We start from the raw sequence: 25492 nt of genomic DNA on the forward strand, positions 1-25492 counted from the left end.
TTCAAACTGCTGACCTTGAGGTTAGCAGCCCAACTCATAACCACTACGCTACAGAGCTCCTTAAATACTACTACTTACTACTAAAATGTTACATTTTGTTTCATGTAAGGGTGGAAACATGAAGCCCACAATTTTCATAAATATTATTTCTCAGGTGAGTGCACCTTCCGTACACTGGTACCTTAATATCCTTACAATGGCAGAATTCATCTGTCATTTCTTGAATATGACAGGCTGAAAATAATCTGTTTTCATTTTAAAACAGTTCCTTTTCTGCCTACCAGTGTTTGAAGGTTTGGTTATAGTTTAACTGCACACAAAAGCCGTAGCTTTTTTTGCCCTTTTCTTATTTAGCGTATTATATTCACAGATTATGATATGACTAGAGCCAGTTTTTTTTCTATTGTTCTTCTTCATGGTAGGTTCTATGGCCCTCTCCTTTGTCGAGTACCTCTTTAAAGAAGTTAGAAAACAGCTGTCTGAAATATGACTATTATTCCTGGGATTTAACAGGCATGTGCCTTGGATAAATTAAGGAGCAGTCAAAGGAGGTCCATAAATATGAATACTTTGCCAGCTGCTTTTCCATTAAACTCTGTTGGCTGAATGAAATTGGTAAATAATTATGTTGGTGGGGAACCCAGTATATCCAAATGTAATATAACTTCTTCCTTTAACAACAGAGCTTTATTTTTTTCCTGTACACCAAATTAGTTTTTAGGGTAATCTACATTGCAAATTGGTCGATTTGCATTAAAACTATGCCTACTTGTTCTGATTTGTCAACACCTCTTTTTTAAAGAAGTCTTTAACATTAAGCATGGGTGGGTAAGACCACCTGCTTATGGAACTTGCCTGCAGCTCCATCACTTAACACATGAGACAGGTTACAGCTGTTTAATTGCTATAGTGCTGAATGATTATCATTCTATCCAAAATTAATATTTATATATGTATGCATAGAAAGCATGTGGTTAAACATAAGTGATCTAATTGTGAATTAATGGCATTAGACATTCATTAATTAGTCTGCACATGAACAGTGAGGTGTAAAATAATGCTTTGCACATACAATCCAACTGTTGGCTTTTAAGATGAGTCCCCTGTAGTAATTATTATGCATGTGGGTAATCCACCCAAATACATGGGTATATGCAAAGAGGGAAATCACCATATAGTTGCCGTAAAAGCAAAAAGAAAACTATCTATGCAGTTATTTCTTAGAATCTGACTCTGTTTTAGAGTCCTGGTGTGGAACTGCAGGATGAGCACAGGAAATCAAATGACGTACTGCATTAGGCAAATCTGCTGCACAGGATCTTTTTAAAGTGTTGAAGAGCAAAGATGTCAGCTTGCACCTGACCCAAGCCATGACATTTTCAGTAACCTCATATGCATGTGAAAGCTGGACATTGAATAAGAAAGACCGTAGAAGAATTGATGCATTTGATGCATCAAATGTTGTTTGGAGGAGGAATGGTGTAGGAGGAGAACATTGAAAGTGCCATGAGCTGCCAAAAGAACAAATGGATCTGTGTTGGAAGAAGTACAGCCAGAGTGTTCCTTGAAGGCCAGGATGGACAAACTTTGTCTCTCATACTTTGGGTATATTGTCAGGAGGGACCAGTCGCTGGAGAAGGATATCATATTTGGTCAGAGCAAAAGAGGAAGACCCCCAGCGAGATGCATTGGCCAAGTAGCAGCATCGATGGACTCAAGCATGGCAACAGTAGTGAGGTTGGCCTAGGATCGGCAGTGTTTCGTTCTATTGTACATAGGGTCGCTATAAGTTAGTACTGACTCGATGGCACCTAACAACAACAACCACAATGAGTATTAATTAAGTGGCAGAATCATAACCCACACCTACATAAGCCATCACGGAGCCCAAGTTCTAATCATGAGATTATTCTGCCTCCTAAGCTATTTTGTAATTGTTTTTGTACATACACGTGCGCAAGCATATGTGTGTGTGTGTTTGTGTGTGTAGAGTGGAATCTGTGAAAATTAATCTTCTTTGCAATAAATTGATATCTACACTACCTGTTGCAAAAGATTGAATTATCATAGAAACAATTGCAGTAATAAGCGTGTCAGTGATTTTTTTCAATAATAAAATGTCACTTTTTTTAACCTTAGGAGAATCTGAATTATAGGTGATAAAGGATCCATAGTTTACCAAACAACGAAACCTCCAACAACATAAAAACAGGAAAAATCAATGTATACTAAAAAATTCAGGAAAATTATAAACTGTGTATTGAAAGCTGTGTTCCTTCTCCATAATTTAAATTTAAACCCAGTTTTTCTGTCAGTTAAAGTTAGTAGGATTGATGCTATATATATATATATGTATTTGTTCTTATTAAGTGTCATCGGGTCAGTTCCAACTCATAGTGACCCTTTATAATGTTTCCAAGAAGCAGTTGGTGTGTTTGAACCTCCAACCTTGTTGTTCAAACTGACCTTGCGGTCCAGTGCTTATCCTAGAGCACCAAACCAGGACTTCATCTATAGATATTGTTATTAGATGTTGAAAAACACGGATAGAAAGCAGATAGGAATACAAGTCACAAGTGCCAAGTAATGAAAAAGACCCAAGAAAGTTTAGTACCCAAAATACAGTACAAATGGTAAGCACCTGCATACACTCTCACCCACAAATAAAAGTTACTTTTTTCTATAAATCCCCTTTGAAAAGATCCATTTGCTATTTTCCAAAAATACAGTTTATCCTGGGCAAATTAGATGACACAATTTCATTTATTATTTGTTATTATGCGATATTTGTTGTTAAGTGCCATTAAGTCAGTTCTGACTCATAGTGACCTTGTATAGGGTTTCCAAGTAGCAACTGGTAAGCTTGAAGCACCAACCATGCAGTTCAAACCTACCTTGCAGTGTAGCACATTAACCCACAGGACTACTTAACAAGGATTAGTTGTTGTTTTTAACATTTCATTGTGGTTTGGAGTCCTGGTATGGTGCTGTGGGTTAATGCGCTGAACTGCAAATCGGTGGTTCAAGTTCACTAGCTGCTTCTCTAAAACCCTTTATAGGGTAGGTATGAGTTGGAACCACCTCCGTGGCACTTAACAACAATAGCAACAACAACAACATTGTGGTTTGGGTGAAAGTTTACAGAATAAATTAATTTCACATTCAACAATTTAAACACATTTTGTTTCATGGTATGACTTATAATCCCCTCAATATAAAGGCACTCTTCCTACTTCCTCCTGCCTTTCCTGTTTCCATGCACCCATCTTTCCCACCCTTTCCTGTCATCTGAACTTTGTTTTGGGGCAAATGCTGCTGTTGTAGTCTTGCATGGTTGATTGTTCTGAGGAGCACATTTCTCAAGGGTGTTACTGTTCACTTCATAGGCCTAGCTGTTGTTTGGCTGAAAGATGATCTCCAGTTCCCGGTTTGAAGGCTATTGAAGGCAATAGTATGGGGGTTCCACTTATCTCTATCAGACCAATAAGTCTGGCCTTTTTTATGATTTTGAATTTTGTTCTGTATTTTTCTCCCACTCTGTCGAATACCTTCTATTGTGAACCCTTTTAAAGTAATAGGTAGTTCACAGGTTAGTAGAGGCTGTGGTTCACATGGTCCATTAGTCCTTTGGATTAATTGTTTCCTTGAGCCTTTGATTTTTCTTCACTCTTCTTTGCTCCAGATGGAAAGAGCCCAATTGTTGTTTCTCAGATGACCACTCAGAAACTTTCGAGACTCTAGTCTCTACTCACCACAGTAGAATGTAGAATATTGTCTTTGTGGACTATGTTATGCCAATGCCAATGAAGTCCCCTAAGACTATTACTTTTTAGAACAGTTTCTGGCTAGTTTAGTTCCCAAATCAGACTACTAATTTTTAAAAGTATAGGGACTACTAAGAACCAAGAGTTCTGGTATAGTGCTATAGGTCAGTGAGTCAAACCCACTAGCCATTCCTCAGAAACCCTATAAAGGGTGGCTATGAGTCAGAACAGACTCAGCAGCACTTACCAACAGCAACACTAAGAACTTATGCTTTTGCTTATAGCAGTAATGAATTCAAACATGGAATAAAAATCTAAAGGCGATACATACCACCAGCATGTTTATGTATGTAGTGGAGTAGATAAAATCACGTTATATGCAAAGAACATCACAAAATACATATAACTCACTGTCATTGAGTCAAATCTGATTAGTAGCGACACTAAAGAACAGAGTGGTGTCCTGGTGTAGCGCTGTGGGTTAATGCTCTGGACTGCAGAGTTGGTTTGAACTGCAAGGTCAGTGGTTCAAGCTCACCAACTGCTCCTTAGAAACTCTGTATAGTGTCGCTATGGGTTGGAGCCGACTCAATGGCATTTACCAACAGCAAAGAACAGAGTAAAATTGCCCAAAGGGGTTTCCAAAGTTGTAATCTTTACAGAAGCAGGCAGCCACATCTTTCTCCCACAGAATGGCTGGCAAGTTTGAACCGCTAGCGTTTTGTTTAGCAGCTGAGTGCTTTAGCCATTGTGTAACCAGGACTCCTCAAAACTCATATGCCACACTCCAAACAATAGATATCTTTTCACAGTGGCTGTGCACATGTCTGTAAAATGAGTCAGCCGTCTGCGTCTGTTATGTATACATTCTCCAAAGTGATGCATGAAATTCCAAACTGGAGGAAAATCACTAATTCCTTCTCCCAGTTGTCTGTACAGAGCCCTGTCTTAGGTTTATAGTGGTGATTTTTCAGCAGTGCTGCCTTTATATAAATTATTTTAAAGCACAATTCCTTAGAATCTGGATTTTTCTGTCATGAGTTAAGTAGGAAAATTATTTAACTCTTTAGGAATGTCTTAGTGTCAATAATGTTCCAAACTATAGAATGGTCTTTTGCTTATGTTGGATACATAAAAAAAGCAATGTATTTATACAGATAATTTTTACATCAACTTTCCAAACTAAAAAAATAGAAAAAAAATATGAAAAGTCTCAAAAGGAACGTATTTGAAGCAAATTTCCCAAAAGGCATTGCCAATTTGAGGAGCGCAAAAGCTGTTTTAGACGTAGGCACACGTGCACGTATCCACACATACAGACACAATCAGTTTTTCTTTATTGGCACCACCTCACTAACTGTTAAAATTCAAATTAGTGGGATTTCCTAAATAGAATATTAACAATGTTTTACACTAATTTTCACATGAGAATTCTGTGATGAGAGAGAACATATTTTAAGGGGCTTCAGTAAACTCGTAAGAATAAGACATTGTTTTATGGTGTTTAAAATTGTCACTGTTATAATCCTTTATGACAGGGTAATCAGTAATAAACCAGTACAGTGAGTGCCAATTAAGGAATATCAAATCAATGGGTATGCAGCTTGCACACTGATTTAAACAGTCACTGATTGGAATGAATGGATTTAATATGTACTTATTTGCAGACTAGCTTTTCTGTCATCCTACAGGAACTGGTACATGAATAATCTAAGAATGATACCTACTTACAAATTTAATGAGATACTAATGGGAATCATTTTTTTGTAAGTTCCATTATAAAGCATTAAGAAACACACAATACTAAATAAAAATTTGTCCTCTACTCCAAGGACTTTGCCGTCCTAGTCATAGTGAAGAATATGTCTATATTTTATTATGTACTCATCTGAAAGAATTGTCCTCTTCTGAAGATAGACCCCTTAGATTTTACAGTTGTAATTAAACTGAGAAATGTGTTCGCCATTCTGGATTCTGTGTTATTTGACTGTGTTCATGCTATGCCCAGGAATTAATTCAGTAGACCAGTGAAAATACTGTGCTATTTAATATGTTCTGACCAAGCATATTCTCAACCGCAGAAACAATGTGGAAAGTTCATAACCCTATTCATCAGCAACTGTGTATACACAACCAAATCATTTGTATTTTTCCCTTGTGAGCTGCCTGAAGTATAACTAACTTGGTTTGCCTTTGTTTCGTTGCTGAGAATCACTTGGATGGTGAAAGGAAAACACATTTGAAATTAATCTTATTCTATATTTTGTTGTTGGTAAGTGCCATTGAGTTGGGTCTGACTCATAATGACCCTGTATAACAGGGTTGACCCGCTGGACATATAAGCCCTGTGAAATCATTTGGTCTGGCCCTGCCGTCACATTATAGCAAGTTTATTTTTAAGTTGATCATTTTGTATAGCCCATGAATGATGCTATAAATATCCAAATGTCCCTGGGCAGAAAAAAAGATTCCCCACCCCTGCTGTACAGGGTTTCCAAGGAACGGCTGGTGAGTTTGAACCGCTGACCATCCAGTTGAAACCAGTCATGGGGTCTGGTGCTTATCCTACAATGCCACACCATATAGACCTCCAAATATCCCACTTCCTCCACAAAGTATGCACATATATTCCTCTGACCCCATTTTTAAATGAGCTGCCTTCTTTGGAACTACTAGTCAGGTATTTCTTGGACAAATTTATACATCAACGGAGCTGCTTCTGTTCTAGTGATTGTTTTAACTCACTATTTTTCCTACTGAACTTATCTTGCCAGTTGGTTTTCCAAATTTGGGGTTTTAGAACTCATTACAGCTATTTGGAGTCCTGGCATGGAACTGTACGATAAGGTCGATTTGAACCGCAGGGTCAGAAAGAAACTCTATACAGGGTCACTATGAGTCTAACAGACTCCACTTATTAGCAACAGCAACAGCTATTGTTACCATAAAGTGTTCTTTCATCTACATAAGGTTACCCTCATTTATGAACCTATATTGTTGTTGTTGTTGTTAAGTGCCATCGAGTCGGTTCCGACCCATAGCGACCCTGTACAGGGTTTCCGAGGGTGTAAATATTTACTGGAGTAGAAAGCCTCATCATTCTCCCGCGGAGCAGCTGGTAGTTTTGAACCGCAGACCTTAAGGTTCGCAGCCCAATTCATAACCACTACGCTACCAGAGCTCCTTATTAGCACATGAATATTTCAAATTTCTATTGAGTTTTCATCTTACCTCCTGGTTTCTCCTATTGTCAATGTGGAATTAAGGTTTTCCACATTTTTTTTCGATTGAATTTTGTCATTCAAATGAAGCCACTGACCAACTCAAAACAGATGATGCTTCTAGTCTAGCCTACACAGATACAGAACTCTGGCCATTCTAAGTTGTAACCATAATTTACGTATTAAGAATATATACTCTGATGTTAGCCAACCTAGTAGAAGTTTTGACATGGTCACTTGTTAGCATAATGATCTTGGAAAGGTTATTTATTTTTCTGTGCCTTCCTTTGTGAAATGTTGTTGTTGTTAAGTGCTGCTGAGTTGATTCCAACCTATAGCAACCCTGTATAGGGTTTCTGAGGAGCGACTGGTGAGCTTGAACCGCTGACCTTGCAGATCAAACCAACTTTGCAGTCCAGTATATTAGTCTACAGTGCCACACCAGGACTTCCTATTTTCTTTGTGAAATAGGAATATAATAATTGCACCTGTTATACCATTGTTGTTTTTATTAGGTGCCATCAAGTCAGTTCCGACTCATAGTAACCCTGTATAGGCTTTCCAAGGAGTAGCTGGTGGTTTTGAACTGCTGACCTTGCGGTTATCAGTCCAATACTTATCCAACAGTGCCACACCAGGACTCCATATTTCACCTTTGTTGTTAAGTGCCATCGACTGGGTTCCAACTCTTAGCAATTCTGTATAGGGTTTCCGAGGAGCAGCTGGTGGGTTTGAACGACTGACCTTGTGGTTAGTAGGTCAGTGTTTATCCTATAGTACCACACTATCATAGGGAGGTGAAAATTAAATCAGGTAATTAATGTTAAATGCTCAACATTGTTCTTAGCACACAGTAACAATAAATGGTTGTCATTGTTAGTAATAGTGTAAATAGTAAATAGCTGAATGGGTTGAGGAAGGGACAGATGGATGAAGGAAAAGTTGAGAATGAAATGTGGACACCCACATTTTCTTCTTTCTCACATGATAGCCTTCGCATTACTCATACATTCAAAATTTGCAAACACACATAGGGCATACTGTTGTTTGTTAAATACTATCAAGTCAGTTCCAACTCTAGCTACCCTGTATAGGGTTTCCATGGAGTAGCTTGTGGGTTTGAACTGCTGATCTTTTTTTGGTTCACAGTCCAGTGCTAATCCTACAGTGTGACACCAGAAGTCCTAGGGCATACTGATGGTGGTGGTATGCCATGGAGTCACTTCGGACTTAAACAGCGACGACCCTGCATGGGGTTTCCAAGGCTGTAAATCTATGGGAGCAGAAAGCCTCATCTTACTACCATGAAGCAATTGGTAGTTTTGAACTGCTGACCTTGAGGTTAGCAGCCTGACATAACCACTGCGTTACCAGAGCTCCTTTAGGGCATACTGTTGTTGTTATGTGCCATGGAGTTGGTTCTGACTCATAGAGACCCTGCACAGGGTTTCCGAGGCTGTAAATCTTTACGGGAGCAGAAAGGCTCATCTTTCTCCCACGGAACATCTGGTAGCTTCGAACTGCTGACCGTGAGGTTGGCAGCTCGATTTGTAGCCACTAGGCTACCAGAGCTCCTTTAGGGCATACTAGGACTACAATAATAAGTACATTTAGTCATTCCAATAGATAAAGATTTAAGACTCTTATGAACAAGGAAATAGAAATACAGTAATTAGCATGGCCATTTCTAATGGGAAAGATCTACACAATAAATTTGATGTATAGGCATTCCCCGGGGTAAAATTGAGATCCATTTCCACTCTGTCTTTAAGAATTTGTAGGTATGCTCGAATAGGTACATAAGGTTCTTATGTTAACCTTTAGTGCAATAAGGGTTTTCCGGAGGCCTTTTCAATTATTTAACTGCACGTATGACAAATGAAGGTGATTGTGATAAAGAATTTGTTAAGTGGGTAGGGGCTAGTTCATCTCAAAGTGAGGCCAAATTTACATAACGTTAAAGGACAAGTAGGGGTTACCCTAAGTACTCTGAGGACTGTCTCTATAAAGATCTGTTATCGACTCATAGCGACCTTGTACAGGGTTTCCAAGGCTGTAAATCTTTACGGGAGCAGAAAACCTCATCTTTCTCCCGAGGAACAGCTGGGAGTTTTGAACTGCTGACCCTGAGGTTAGCAGCCCGATTCGTAACCATTATGTTACCAGAGCTCCTTATAAAGATCTTTAAACCCTTCGAATTTTGTGCTGTCTTTGAACTGAAATATATTGCTTACAGTGAAATTTTTATTTTTCTCTTCTTCTTTTCTGTGTACTCTAACATGGCAATAACTCCTAAATTTAATCCATGAGAAGGATTAAAGAGTAAAAGAAGAAATGGAAAGGGATGCCCATAATTTTGATACATAAGCAGATGAGGCCACAGTATGCAGATATAACCCCCAAATATGTTATTCCTCCCTACCCTACATGTTATTGTTGTTAAATGCCTTCTGTATGGTTCCAACACACATACAGAGTTTCTGAAGAAGTGGCTAGTGAGTGTGAACCACCAACCAGTGCTATGGTTTATTTTTGTTGTCTTTTTTAAAGCTTTTTATTATGAATTAAGCGAAGGTTTTCAGACAAGGTCATCAACAACTCACACACTTTGTTTCATCTCAATGATTGCAGTCTCCTTCATGTACCAACAGTTATCCCGCTTCCTCCCTGGGGTTCCTATTTGCAGTCTACCTACCTTCCTACCCTTCTCAACTTTGTCCTTAGGAAAATGTTGCCTTTTTGATTTTGAATGAGTGACCATTCCATGGTGAGCATACCTCACTAGTGTTGCTGTCCCCCTACGTAGTTACAAGTTGGGCCACAAGGGGGAGTTCTTTTCCGTACCTGAAGGGTCATCTAGGGCCCTAATAGTCTGAGGTTCCTCCAGTCTCTTTCAGACAAATAAAGCCAGCCTTTTTTTTTTTTTTAAGTTAAATAATTTTTAGGTTTTTTTTTTTTCACATTATCTCCCACTCTAATCGGGATCCTCTAATGTGATCCCATTCCAAGTGGTTGCTAGTGGTAGCCTAGCACCATCTAGATCTTCTGGTCTTAGAGTCATGGAGACAGATGTTCACAGGTTCCATTAGTCCATTATGAATTGATGCCATGCCACTTCAGTTCTTCTCACTTGTCTTTCTTCCACACATGGAGAGACCGACAGCTGCACCTTAGATGGCTGCTCTTGAGCTTTCAAGATCTCCGACACTATGCACCCAAGCAGGATGTAGAACATTGTCTTTGTCAACAGTGTTATGCCGGTTGACCATGGTGTCCCCTCGATGGCCCTGGAATACTAGCCCAAAGACTGGTAGTTCAAGCCTACCCAGAGGCCTCTTGGAAGAAAAGCCTAGCAGTCTGCTTCCAAAAAGTCACAACCATTGTCAACCCTGTGGAGCAGTTCTACTCTGCACATAATGGAGTCACCATGACTCCGAATCAACTGGATGACAACTAAAAACAGCTCTTCTTCTGTTTCTCTTCCATAAACTATATAAAACTGTAGTTATATTATACAAGTATGGTGGAAATGAAGTGTGAAAATAATCTAACTCAAATTAACGTCTGGCAATAGTAAGCCTTTATTATCTTCAGGGAGCAATCTGACATCAAAAAGTAACCCCTGTGTATCCCTTGGATCATTCTGAACCTGTCTGAAACTTGGGAATCATCAGTACATCAGCCAGGTGTTCATAATCTGTAAATTATTTAGAGATTATGAGCTGAAATCATAGATAGCACTTAACTGTGCAAGTATAAGTGTATGTGCATTTTTCTAGGGAAAGAATACATAGTTTTCACCAATTTTCTTAGAGATCTTGTACCTGAAAAGGGGTACCTTATTCTTACAGGAAATATGGAAATTTCTTTCTCTATGTTCCACACAGGGTCTTCTTAAAAGATAAATATTTGAAACACCAGAGAAAGTATTTTATGAATACAGCATTTTACTGGAGAGTAGGCTTTTGTTTTGTTTTGTTTTTTTAAGGACTCTGTTTTATATAATCTAGTATCTATTTTTAGAAGTTTTATTCTATAAATTTCAAACTTTTGGTAGATCTAATAGGAATGGCTTTTCCTTCAGTATCACAACGCATTCATTGGTCTCCAAAGTTATTTTTCTGCAACGTAATATACATTTCAGCAATTGTTAAATATATTATTTTATGATTACTGCTCTTTAAGCCTTCTTACAACTTGCCTCCATTTTTATGGTCATTTCATATAGTAGTTTTTACAATGATAATATTATTGAAGTTATCATTTTTTTATAATTATTTGAAGTTCATATATTGTCATCTACTTTTAATCTCTTCATTATTCAGAGCCAGGCTTTTATTGTCTTGTCAGAAAGTTCACTTGAGAAGCCGAAATATAGTTGTTTATCTCCTCTTTGTCTCAGCCTTACTAATAATATCTCCTATGATATAAAATTCAAATGACAAACCTTGTTATCTTTTTCTCAGTACAGACTTTTGCTTTTTTGCTTTTCAAAAAACTTGTGGTACATATTAATATTTAAAAGATTATGTTAATTTTGACCTGTTGTATATTTGAAATGTATTTTCTAATTTCAGCTCCACTTTTGTTGTTCTCTTGACCCAATAACAAAGCTGCCTTTAACTGTCAATCAATCCAGTATTTTGCATAATTCTATTTTCTAAAATAATGGAATTTCCTGGATTAGAAATAACTTATTCTTCTCTTAAAATTGATTCAGAATTAAGTTACAGTCCTTATTTTGGCTGTGCTAATTGAAGTAGACACGATAAAAAAGCAAACGATTTACTATCTAACTGTCATCATTGTTACTAATTTTGATAAACTAAGAAATCCCTGCTGTAACTGTATCAGAAATCAAGCAGTTTTTAATGGCATTTTGTTAATGTTCAGATCATCAATTGAGCTGTTCAGGGTCTCTACTAGATTGATTATATAGTATTTAGGAGAGTTTATTAGGAAATGCAATAAATACATTTCCATTTTACTGTTAGAAAATTGAACTCTATTGTTAAATTGTAACTTCAGAGTACTGCCTAGCACTGCTCGTCTTTGCTTTAATTCCCCCTGCGGTGTGTTCTTAATTAGCTATAAACAAACTTATTTTTAACTGCAACTCAGAAGTCTGTAATGGAATCTGGTGACAAAGTGAGGAATCCTTTTATATACACAGTTCAGATATGTCAAAGCCATTTATGGTGCTGTTTATACACATGACAAAACAATCAGACCTGAGTGGCTCAAATGAAAGCTATAGTTTAAGTCTTTCTGCTAAGGGTTCTGCTACCACTTGCTTCTGTCAGTGATGAAAAATAATCAACATAAGCATCTTAAAAAAGCTATTTTAGATCATTAAAGATGTATGAATTTTGACAAAGCAAAAAGATTTGAGGCTTACTAAGAATATATTCAGTCTCTACTTTGAGTGAAGGGAGAGAGCTGTTATTTCTCTGTTCAAGATGGAAGGGGTAGCTGAATTGTAGCCTCCTATAAGATGAAATGGACTCCTGGTGTGGCACTATAGGATAAGCATTGGGCTGCAAATCACAAGGTCCGTGGTTCAAACCTAACAGCTGGTCCTCGGAAACCCACACAGGGTTGCTATGAGTCGGAACCAACTCGACAGCACTTCTCAACAACAAAAGATGAAATGGACAGTGGCAGGTGGTGGTCATGTACCATGGAGTTGGTTCCGACTCATAGTGACCCTGTACAGGGTTTCCGAGGCTATAAATCTTTACGGGAGCAGAAAGCCTCATCTTTCTCCCACAGAACAGCTGGTAGTTTCAAACTGCTGACCTTGTGGTTCGCAGCCCGATTCATAACCACTACACTACCTACAGGTATAGTAAAAAACTCAGTCTGAATCCTGACTCTTCTCTAAGGCTTTTGTGAGTAACAGGGCCTGTTCTAGTATGAATCCTGATGGATAATATATGTGATATAGATATATATATATATATCCTTGTCCACCTGACATGTGTTCAAGGGTTACTGGGTAATCGTTTTCTCCAGTTATATATCATGACTTTTTCATAATATATTACATTTGTCCAAAGATTCTCAATTTCTTCTTTCATTTCTTAATAACTATTAAAGTTTGGTAATCTGTAGCTCTCCTCGCAGTGGTAAATTTCCAAACTCCTGTAGTAATAATGAATGGATTCCATTTGTTCTACTTAGTTGCTAATGTATAATCTTTAAAAGAGTAGGGTAGGGGACATTCCAAATTATCTATGAAAAGTAGTGTTAGTTTACCTGCAAAGGTTTCTGGAAAATGCTAATTGTTGCCAGGAATCATGACTACATTTGCTAAATCGAGAATATATTACATTTTTAGAAGATATGAAGTACATCTCTGTCGTGTGATGTGAGTCCTATGTCAGCTACAGCTACTCGATTTGCATGTGAATTCTGAAAATTTTCTTGTCCCATGTGACACTTCTGAAATGTCTGTCTGTTCTTTTTTCCTTTTTAATTTCTCAAGCTCACTATTTGGATAAGATAGTTAAAGGTACTGTATACTTGCTCTTTGTTGACATATCTACATATATTTCTTATAGAACTGTGTATTAGAACACTAGGTATGAAAATAGACTGTTTTTCATGCATATTTCTGTAAATTTTATAAATCAGGCTTACATTATGTGAAATTCTTTGGATTTAAATAATTGAGACTTAAATGTCTATGTCTCATTTTTATAATTTGGGGTTGTCATAGATTTTATTCTTATGTAAGAGCATTAGTTTTCACTGGAACCAAAAACTGAAGATAACAGTGCATTTGCTGTTTTTGGTGTTTTGTTTTGATTATTTTTTAAAAACTTTAAGATCTTCAATGTTGGAAATTTAACTGATTAGCTTTAAATTCTAAATTAATGAATCACCAGTGTTCACTCTCTTATCACAGAATAAGAAATTGTCTGTCTAAAGACTATTCTGATTAACACATGTTGAAGGAAATCTCATTTATCCTCACCTGTGACTTATTTGGGTTTGCCTAAATGTTTCGAAATGCATGCGAATCATAATTTATGTTTTGTTACTTTTTTAATGTAAAAAACTGCAAAATACTATGCATTTTATGAAACAGAAAAGATGGTAGTCTTCATTAAAAAAAACAGCAGATTCTCATGTCTTCAGTTATTGCAGAAATGAGTGGGAATTTTTTTCACAAGAATACTCCCTCCTTCCCCTCTCTCCTCCGAATACCTGGTTTCTATTCCTTGTTTGTGCTTTCATTAGAATATGGAAATATTCATGGCAATATCCAGGCTTTCATACAAAAATTCTTGTTATCACAGTCAGCTGATGTGCCTCTTTGTCAGTGGGGCAATTAGATCTTTTTTTTTTTTTCCCTTTAAAATCCAAATAAAACAAACAAAAAAAATCCATATCCAAAAGGAAATTTCAATTTTTGTAAGTCAGAGAATCCAGGAATACAGATGGTAATTGTCTGAAAGAAAAGAAGCAGCAAAATTAATCTCATCATGACCTGATGGTTTCCATAAATACCACTCCATTATACCCTGCCACAAGAGACTGTCAAAATATGCTTATTTCTGTTAACTCTAATCTTAAGAGACACAATGTCTCTTTGTGATATTTTCATTTCAAGTTCCATAGTGGAGGAGGGGAAGCCAACACATGAATACTTCTTCTAATGTAGACTTAAAATCAACATTTTTAAACAAATTGTCCCCTTAAATTTTGTCACTGAAACAAGAGTAGCATTCTAAATTAAAAGAAGCTAGATAACAAACTCCAATTGCTATAGCAAGTATATTTGTTAATTTATCTATTGAGACAAAGTTCCGAATAACTGTGTCCAAAAGATGTGATTAACAGTCATTGACTCCTTAGACTCTCAGTGCATCTAGATCCTTGCTTCGGTCAGTGTCTTATCACACTCATAGATGAGAACACCAGAATCTACCTAAGTGTCATCCTCATAAGCAAATCATGTTGGCTGCATGCCAGATATCATCAGTAGGAAGTGGCAAAACTGTTTTTCTTTGTCTTTTTTTAAAATGTCATGTTAGACTGAAACAATTATAGATTTTGGGTATATTAAATTATTTTAATTGTTTCCCAAATTTTCCCTCCTTGCCCATAAAAGCAGACAAGATAGGATATAAAGGTAACAGCATAAAAGCCTTAGGGAGATTGTCACAAAATATCACTCTTCGCTATCTGTCTTGAAGCACGTCACTACCGTGTTTTTGTTCAGTCTATCAATGTTTTATTGTGGTCCTTATGGTATTTCATTTTGTCCGTCCTAAGTAATCAAATCTGCACAGCTATTACATTTAGTTGGAAATCCCGTTGGTCCTGTCCCATCCGTATGCAGCCTGAATCCTAATGTTTGTTAGAATAGATGCTAAGCTGCTTCACTATTTCCTGGGCTTTGCTTATTCTGTGAAAAGGAATGTACTCTTGGCATAAAGTATAGTCATTAATACTGGCCTATACTTTGTGCAATTATTTAATGCACTGTAATTTCACATGAATATACGGCAACTCCAAGGCCAGATAAAATTAACGTTCTCTTTTTAACATCATTCATATCCTCATACCACTTTCATGCTTTTGGATTTAGAGGGAATTTTTTAAAGCAACAAGGTGCTTTTGAGAAGGCATGTCCTAATAAGTGACCAGTAATGTTTGCAGTGGAAATGAAATTCCAATTAAGGATTCTGAAATTATTTCATTGAAATGGTTTTTCACACCATACAATCAACCTTGTTGCTTTGCTAAAGGAAAAAAAAATTGAAGTTAATTTTGTCTGGCTTGCAACTATTTAGTGGGTTGTTGCATATGTTTCTGTCCTGCACAGGTAAATGGTGTCTCAAGGGTCAGGTCAATCAAAGATGCCACTTGGATAAGAATTAGATTCCTTAGATAAGGTTGCTGTTTCTATTTATGTGCAATTACAGTATTTGTGCTGTTTAAAAAGGCCTGTTCCCAGTAAGTGTCCCTTATCTGTTGAATTTTTTTGGGGGGGCTGTAAAAACTTTCAATACTCAAGTCACTTGTGTTTTCCTTCTTTGTCTCTTTTGACAGAGGGCTGCCCTGGTCTATGCAATAGCAATGGGAGATGTACACTGGACCAAAATGGCTGGCATTGTGTTTGCCAGCCAGGGTGGAGAGGAGCAGGATGTGATGTCGCCATGGAGACTCTCTGCACAGATAGCAAGGACAATGAAGGAGGTAAGAAATGCTGAGCAGGAAGGCAAGTGTGTGCCCGACCCAGGTTTATAAGTTTCAGTGAGTACAGAAGTTGTCTGTTGCCAAAAAAAAAGATCTGGTCCCAATAGATTAAATTGAATGAAAAATGGATGAATGTGATAGAGTGAATTCACTCCCTATTTTTTCCTGAAACAAATGCATGATTATTACTGTCCAGGGGGGAAGCAAGCTAACCAAACTACTGTATCAATGCCCTTTGTTTTCCATTCCTTTTCTCAATCCCCAGGTGATATTCCCCTCAAGTACAGTAGTTAGGACTCTGTGAATTGGGAGCTCTGAAACAATGTTGTAATAACTGTACATTCCAAAAGATGCAAGGAGGGCACTTTTCATACTTCTGTGTTGAAAGTCATGATTGAAAATGAAAGTAGAAAACAGCCCCTTTGTCTTTTTAGTTCTTTTCACCCTGTTAAGAAAGATTATGACCTTTCAGCCAATTTAAGCTCTTATTTAATAAATAACTATATTCCTTTTGAGTATTTTAATTTCAGAGAATATAGAGTAACAGTTGATGGTTAGTGACACCTGCTCATTTTTGACGTGTCTTTAGCAGTGAATATTTATTTAGAAAGGATTTAGTTCCTACCTGGGCATCTATGGTCACTTAACTCGGTAGGTTAGGGTGTGTCTCCCCAACCCCTACATCTTTCCACTTGCTCTTTTGGAAGTACCCACATGAGCAATGCAGTATTAATTAAGAGTGCAGGTTTTAAAATCAGACAGATCTTCACTCTACCACATAGTAACTATGTAACCTTAGACATGGTTCTTATTCTCATTAAATTTCAATTGCTTTATCTATGAAACAGGAATAAAAGTTTTGGAAAAGATTAGGTAAGAAAATGTATACACAGTACCTAGCCCATTGCCAAGCCTATAGTACGCAGTAGGAATCCTGGTGTGGTGCTATATATAGCATAAACCCTGAACTGCTGACCACAAGGGCAGCCAGTGATTCCAACGTACCAGCTGCTCCTCAGAATCCTTCTATACAGTATCATTATGAGTCGGACCGGACCGACACACTAGCATACAACAACACAATAGTATGCAGTAAGTGGTAGCTGGAGTCTCTGAGTGGTGCAAACGGTTAATGCACTCAGTTGCTACTGAAAGATTAGGAGTTCAAGTCCCCCTGAGAAGCACCTTGGGAGAAAAGCCTGAAGATCTACTTCTAAAACAGTCACCATTCAAACCCTGTGAAGCACAGCTCTATTTTGGCACATGTTTTTGTTGTTGTGATGTGCTGTGGAGTCACTTCCAACTCGTAGCAATCCTATCGATATAGGGTTTCCAAAGCTGTAAATCTTTGTGGGAGCAGAAAGCCTCATCTTTCTCCCACCAACAGCTGGTAGTTTCGAACTGCTGACTGTGAAATTAGCAGCCCGATTCGTAACTACTACGCTTCCAGAGCTCCTTATTTTGGCACATTGTTGTTGTTGTTGCTAAGTGCCGTCGAGTCGGTTCCGACCCATAGCGACCCTGTACAGGGTTTCCGAGGCTGTAAATCTTTACGGGAGCAGAACGCCTCATCTTTCTCCCGCGGAGCAACTGGTAGTTTCGAACTGCTGGCCTTAAGGTTCGCAGCCCGATTCGTAACCACTACGCTACCAGAGCTCCTTATAGGGTCACCTTAAATCAAAACTGACTCAATGGCAGCTATTTCATTGGCTTCAGTGGTAGCTATTATTATTCAATTTTACTTCTTTTGCTTTCAAAAGTCCCTATCTTGACTAGTTAAAATTCACAGAATGTTGTCAGAAGATGGAACCACCTTTTCCTTTCTATGTCTAGAATGTACCTAACTACTACAATTCTCTCAGAAGCAAAGGGACCAGAACCCCACTCCTCCACACACACTCCAGTCTTGGCCTGCCTTCATTCTCATACCAAATGTTCTATGTCTCTTCATTTCCCTGACAAAAACTACAGTTCTTCCCTTTAGTATAAAGCAAACTGTTCACTGTTTCTACTATCAAGAAACTTGAAACACTAATTCTGCGCTAAAATATCCTTTCCTTTCTGGCTCTGATAGATTAAAGCAGTCCTCAGCCCACAAAGTCAGCTGTTCCAACCCATCAGATCTCTTTGGAGATCCTATACAGGGTTGCTCTGAGTCAGAACTGACTCAATGGTAGCTAACAACAGCAGCTCTCAAAGCTTTTCCTTAAAGTACCTGGCATTCCCTGTCTCCTTTTACCTTGTCTTCTCTGAATTACAGCCCAGATGGTAACTTTCCTCATTAAGTTCTACCAAGAAGCCCCAAGCCATTGTTTCCTATTAGCAAGGGAGGAAGGAGAGCATCTCTTCTTCCTTGATCATATAGTTTAGATTTTGTCTTCTAAAAGAGTACAGTGAGGACATTACAGAACTCTCTCAGAGGGAAGCGAACTGCAAGGCCAAGTCTGCAGAGACACTGCAGAGTAATTGAGGGGCTAATCAACTCTTTAGTATTGTTATCAGCTGAGGAAGTTTCTCCCTCTCCTAAAAATTTATCAGCTGCGAATTGGCCTCATTCCTCCTTTGTTTAGTCTTATTAGCATGAAACTATGCTATCTCTAGACTTCCCTCTCCAAGGGGAAATCTGAGCTGATAGAAGACCTCCTGTGGATTCTCTCCTTATTTCACATAATTTGTATTGTCCCTAACCTAATTTTGTTGATCTTCTAAGAAGGAATCTCAGTTCCAGCCTTATTATGCTCTGAAATTCTCACCTGGGTGTCTTTGAATTCAAGTATTGTCCTATGTGCGCAGAAGAACCCCTTGTGGCATTGTGGATTAGGCATTGGGCTGCTAACCTCAAAGGTGACAGTTCAAACCCACCAGCCATTCCATGGTGAAAAGATGACTGTCCGCACCCTTAAAGATTTACTATATTGAAAATATATAGGGTCACTGTGAATCCAAACCAAGCCTCAAATCAAGACACATACTCTGACAATCAAGGATATAATTATTTGAGGAAAATAGAACAGACTGTTTAAACTAAGGACTGTAATGACCGTGGTTGGTGGTGGTTATGTGCTGTAGAGTCAGTTCCGACTCAGTGACCCTGTACAGGGTTTCCGAGGCTGTAAATCTTTACAGGAGCAGAAAGCCTCCTCTTTCTCCCTCAAAACAGCTGGGAGTTTCGAACTGCTGACCTTGAGGTTGACAGCCTGATTTGTAACCACTATGCTATAAATTGTCAAAACGAAGTTACATGATAAAAATGGTGATTTAACCAGAAAATAGGTGTGTTTGAAGTAGCTAAGAAAGAGAAGTTGGTAGTATTCCGTGGAGTTAGATCTGACTCATAGTGACCCTCCATAGGGTTTCCGAGGCTGTAAATCTTTACAGGAGCAGAAAGCCTCATCTTTACTCCTGTGGAACCGCTAGTAGGTTCGAACTGCTGACCTTGGGGATAGCAGCCTGACGCATAACCACTACACTCCCAAATCTCCTTGAGGAGAAGATAGAGAGGCTGATTGGACTCTACAAGCATTCCCAGGTTATGAACGAGATCTATTTCTGTGTCTTTAAATCTTTAAGTGGAATTTGTAGGTGAGTAAGTCCTGGTGTGGTGCTGTGGGTTAATGCGCCAGACCACAAAGCCATTTGAACTGCAAGGTCGGCGGTTCAAGCTCACCAGCTACTCCTTGGAAACCCTATACAGGGTCACTATGGGTCGGAATCAACTCAACAGCTCTTAACAACAACAACAAGTACAGGTGCTAACAATTCTTATGTAGCCACTATGAGTTCAATAAAAGGCTTGAAGGCTGCCTTTTCAGTGGTTTAAAATCTCCACATCAAGTATTGCAATTGACGGTGATTATTATAAGGTTGGCTCAATCATCTCAAAGTGATGATTTACATAACATTAAAAGATGAGCCGAGTTGTCCATAATCGATTATGTATAACCTGAGACCGCCTGTAGTTGGAAATCAAACTGTCATAAAGAGGAACTTTGTAGCATACAATCTTTGTAAGAGAAAAACAAACAGAAAACGTTGCTTAATATTCAAGAGTCCTGATGTGATGCTACAGGTTAATGCACCAGACTGCAAGACTGGTTTGAACTGCTAGGTCAGCGGTTCAAACTTACCAATCACTCCTCAGAAACCCTATACAGGGTCGCTATGGAGTTGGAACCAACTTGATGGCACTTAACAACAACAACGATGACATTCCCAGGACTGAAAAAGATACATAAAAATTCTTAGAAAGGATAGCCACATATGAGAAAATACTTGAACAAGCATCTCCCTTCCTCTCAAAAGCATACTTTACCATAGCCAGTTCATCCTGTCACAACTATCTAAACCTGAAGATCTTCATAACCTGAATCTCTCTAAATTGGTATCCTTTGCCTATGGATTTTCTCCTCCTTTATCTCTCTGAAATACTTAAGGAAAAGCAGCCTTACAAAGGAATTCTTTCCAAGGAATAAGAGGAATCAACTACTAATGAATTAGATAAAAGGAAAATGTTCTTAGGCACTCACTTACCACCTACACATTCTTATGAAGTAAACCTCCTCTCTCATTAAAATAACTTTGTTTCTTTAAGGTTCAAATAAACATCTGTACCCAGAGTCAGTTTCGTTTTACAGCACTAAGAGCAATCTTTTACCGATTATTAAGGCCCTGACAAAGATGTACAGCCTATATGAAATCAACAAGTTGCCTCCAGGTATCAATCAAAAAGTACTAGAGCAGCTCATTAACTTGATGGAGACAGTCAATGGAATAGTAGACTTTTAAATTACAAAGTGGAAATCAGAAACAAATGGTCCTTGGACCCGATAATTGTGAATGACATCTCCAAACCAGCACAGAGACCTTCCCACTTTGGAAGCAGCTACAAGATAGCCTAATGGAGAAATTTTTCAAAGCAGATAGACAACAGGGCATGCCTTGATTTGTTATGTTGTTAAGTCAGTTCCAACTCATGGTAATCCTATGTAGGGTTTCCAAGGAGCAGCTTGTGGGTTTGAACTGCTGACCTTGTGGTTCACATTCCAGTGCTGATCCTACAGTACCACATCAGGAGTCCATGCTTAGACTAGACTTATAAACATGTCTTTTCATTTCATCTTCATTTTTACCTAAAAAGTCAACTCACCTCTAGATTGAGCCATTTCTTGTTCATATCCCAGAACTTGCTCTGATCATGAGGTTGATAAGATCCAAGGGAAAAATGGCAGAGATTGGAACTGGTCCCTGTTCAGTGCAGTGAAGTCTGGGGTGGAGATGGAGAAAGTGCCTCTTTACAGCCATATGCTTCAGTTTCTCAAGTACCTCGTTTAGCCCAGCACCTGCACAGAGACCCGGTCTGTTTCATAATGCATTCTACCACCAACCTGTACTTCCCGTCAACAATAACATCCTCTCTACTCTCAGAGGTGCTATTCAGCTTTCCTTATCAGTAAACATTCTTTTAGTTGCACACGATAGAAACTCAACTCAAAAGATTTTAAATCTAAAATAAATGATTAGTTTACATAACTGGAAAATCCATGCATAGTTGGACCCAGGTGTTCAAACAACGATAGTAGCGCTCTGGGCTTATCCACCTGTCGACTCAGCTTCTTCTGTGCTAAGGCCATTTTCATACAATTGTACCCTAAAATGGACACTTCCAGCTCTAAGTTTACATTCCGCTAGCACAATCCCAGGACAAAGAGGAACTTTTTTCAAAAGGTTCCAAGAAGCCTGGACCTGGGGCTGACTCTGGCATGCATCACACTGAATTAAGTCACCTGCCCAAAGGGAAACAGAAATGCTCACCAGAAGAAAAGAACGTGGGTGTTAGGCAAGCAGAAAAACAACTCTTGATAGCATTTAGTTTTAATACATTGGGAAAATACACTCCACTAACTATTCCATAAGGCTAATACACTTCTACTCCTTCCCAAAGGAATCTTCTACCGCCTCCAAATTACAGCTGTTTTACTTGAAAACAAGAAAACCACAACAGAACCTCTGACATGCTTTTCCCAAGATTTGCATGGCAACTATTTAATTCTCGCACTGTACTTTAATAAGGCATTGGCAATTCAGTGGTGGAAATCTCTCCTTCTGTGAAGAAGACCTGGGTTTGATTCCTAGCCAGTGAACATCCTGCGCAGCTCCCACACATGTGGCATTGGAAGCTGTGTGTTGCTCTGATGCTGAGTAGGTTTCAGTGGCACTTCCTGACAAAGATGGACTCAGAGAAAGCCTTCATGATCTACTTCTGAAAACCAGCCAATGAAAATCCTAAGAATTACAACAGTCCACTCCCCAAAAGATCATTGGATGGCCCAGGACTAGCCAGTGTTTTGTTCCAGTGGGAAAGTGGTCAGTGTGAATCAGGGGCCTGTTCCAAGGCAGCTAACAACAACATACGTTTTTATGAGCATCATTGCTTTTACCTAGCCTACCCAATAAGAATCTTATTCAGCCAGGCTGTTCCATAGGAGGTCGTTGATTTAAGTAGTTCACCATATGTGATAACACTGTTGCTGTTAATTACCATAAACTAGGTTTAAACAGAACAAGGGGACACCACATGGTAAAAACTCAGGAAAGGTGTGCACCAGGCTTGTATCCATTCACTATACTTATTTAATCTGTATGCTGAGCAAATAATCTGAGAAACTGGATTATATGAAGAAGAATGTGGCATCAGAATTAGAGGAAGATTTATTCACAACCTGCAATATGCAGATGATGCAACTTTGCTTTCTGAAAATGAAGAAGACTTAAAATACTTGCTGATGAAGATCAACTACCACAGCCTTCAGTATGGGTTGCACCTCAATGTAAAGAAAACAAAACTCCTCACCACTGTACCAGTAAATAACATCATGATAAATGGAGAAAAGATTGAACTTGTTCATGACTTAATTTTGTTTGGATCTACAATCAACACTCATGGAAGCAGCAGTCAAGTAATCAAATGACATATTGCATTAGGCAGTTCTGCTGCACAAGACCTCTTTAAAGTGTTGAAGAGCAAAAATGTCAGTTTGAGGGCTAAACCCAATCCATGGTATTTCCCATAGCCTTATATGCATGTGAAAGTTGGACAATGAATAAGGAAGACTGTAGAAGATTTGATGCATTTGAATTGTGGTGTTAGAAAAGACTATTAAAAGTACCATGAACTCCTAGAAGAACAAACAAATATGTGTTTGAAGAAGACATAGAGCTCCTTAGAAGCCATATGGCAAGGCCTGATCTTCATTCTTCAGATATATTATCAAGAGGGACTAGTCTCTGGAGAAGGTTATCATTCTTGGTAAAGTGGAGGGTCAGCAAAAAAGAGGAAGACCCTCCAATGAGATGGATTGGTACAGTGGCAGCAGCAGTGAACTCAAGCTTTACAATGATTGTGAGGATGGCACAAGACCAGGCAGTGTTTCATTCTGTTGTTTGTCACTATCAGTTGGAACTGACTCAGAGGCACCTAACAAAAATAATGGGGTTTCCAAGGAGGGGCTGGTGAGTTTGAACCACCGACCTTGAGGTTATCAGTCCAGTGTTTATTCTACAGCACCACAGAGACAATTATGTTTACAGAAACTTGAGACACTTTTGAACAAGATGGTCCTCAAAAATACATCATCTCTAACAGTTGCTACCATGTTCCCATCATCCTTCTTCTAATCATAGCTTGCTATCTTGTCTCTTCCTCCAATGGCTGGGTCGCCTGTGGTTATATAAGGTGTGGGGTTCAAGTCCTACCATGATTGAATGGTTGAAGACACAAGAGTGACTTTAAAAACCTCATACTTAATTCTGTACCAGAATAGTAGAATGCCAAAACATAAATCCTTCCAGGAATAGTGTATCTTATTTGCAAGTAAACAGTTATTCTTTGCCCTTCAGAGTTATTACTTTGTGGAGGTATACCAGGGAAAGGTATCTAAAGATGGCTTCCTTTTTTTTTTTTAAGACTTTGGAGTCTGATGACAGTACAACTCAACTGAGATCATTCAGAAATTAGAAAGTCATAGAAAAAAGAAGTAGAAACAAATTAAAGCTTCAAACCATAAGAAAAGAATAATGTGCCAGAATTAAAAAAGAGACAAAAATGGGTGAAATGTTGATGTGAGCATCAGAATAAGGATTATGAATGGGAAACAGTCTATGTGTGGAAATTAGCAAATCAAAATAAGAAGATGTTTTGAAAATACATAAAAATAACATCTATCAGCAAAAAATGATTGTGCTATCCAAAATCAAATTATAAATTAAATAAAATTAAGAAGAGCATCACTGGGAAGAGAAGAAAAAAGAAAGAAGAGTTACTAGAGATCATACATACTCCCTAAAAGGACTACAGAAGTGATCAGACCTTAGTGGTGCTCAGTCCCACAGCATTTCAATACATTGCCCTAATGATGATGGTTTGGGGAGATTTACTGTTAGCTTAGAGAACTCTATTGGATACTACTTTGGAAGAGAGATTCAGATTACTCTGCATCCTTTTGCTATGCATAGAATTCTTAGAACATTTCCATTTCCATTCTAGGAAAGAGAAATCTAGCTTTAGAAGCAAAGGATCCTAGTAATTCCCTTGTAATAACAAAAGGAGCTTAGGGGTTTACAATAATTTTTTTTTAACAAGCTTTTAGAAAGAGAGGAAAAATCAAAGCCTCACAGGCTGGGACTAAACCTTAATCTCAACTGTATTCCACATTAATTGTCAATTACTTGCCATCTCAAGCTTCAAAATACAGAAATGTGTTAAGAGTTCGATTGTACCTGTTTAAAAACAGGCCTCCTTAGGACACATATATCTCTAGGGTAGTAAACCCTGCATTATGTATTAGTTGTTATGGTGGTGGTGGTTAATTGTTGTTGTTGTTAGGTGCCATTGAGTTGGTCCCGACTCAAGCGATTCATAGCACAGCAGAACAAAACACTGCCCGATCCTGGGCCAACCTCACTATCGTTGCCATGCTTGAACCCACTAATGCTGCCACTTTGCCAATCCAGCTCGCTGGGGGTCTTCCTCTTATTCTCTGACCCTCCACCTTACCAAACATGATATCCTTCTCCAGCGACTGGTCCCTCCTGACAATATGTCCGAAGTACGAGAGATGATGTTTGGCCATCTTGGCCTCCAAGGAGCACTCTGGCTGCACTTCTTCCAATACAGATCTGTTGGTTCTTTTGGCAGCCCATGGCACTTTCAATATTCTCTTCCAACACCATAACTCAAAAACATCAATTCTTCTACGGTCTTCCTTATTCACTGTCCAGTGTTCACATGCATATGAGGTT

At 38.4% G+C, this 25492-nt stretch overlaps 1 protein-coding gene across 1 annotated transcript in view; it reads left to right on the forward strand.

Moving 5' to 3' along the window:
• The window catches only part of TENM3 (teneurin transmembrane protein 3), a 672586-nt gene that overhangs the window by 535241 nt on the left and 111853 nt on the right, over window positions 1–25492 (forward strand). Inside the window, exons 12-13 of the mRNA XM_006834421.1 lie at window positions 13473–13499; window positions 16049–16195. Coding sequence (XP_006834484.1) covers window positions 13473–13499; window positions 16049–16195 — 174 coding nt within the window. The remainder of the gene's footprint in view (window positions 1–13472; window positions 13500–16048; window positions 16196–25492) is intronic.

This window comes from Chrysochloris asiatica, unplaced genomic scaffold (genome assembly GCF_000296735.1).
Source record: "Chrysochloris asiatica unplaced genomic scaffold, ChrAsi1.0 scaffold00011, whole genome shotgun sequence".
NCBI lineage: Eukaryota > Metazoa > Chordata > Mammalia > Afrosoricida > Chrysochloridae > Chrysochloris > Chrysochloris asiatica.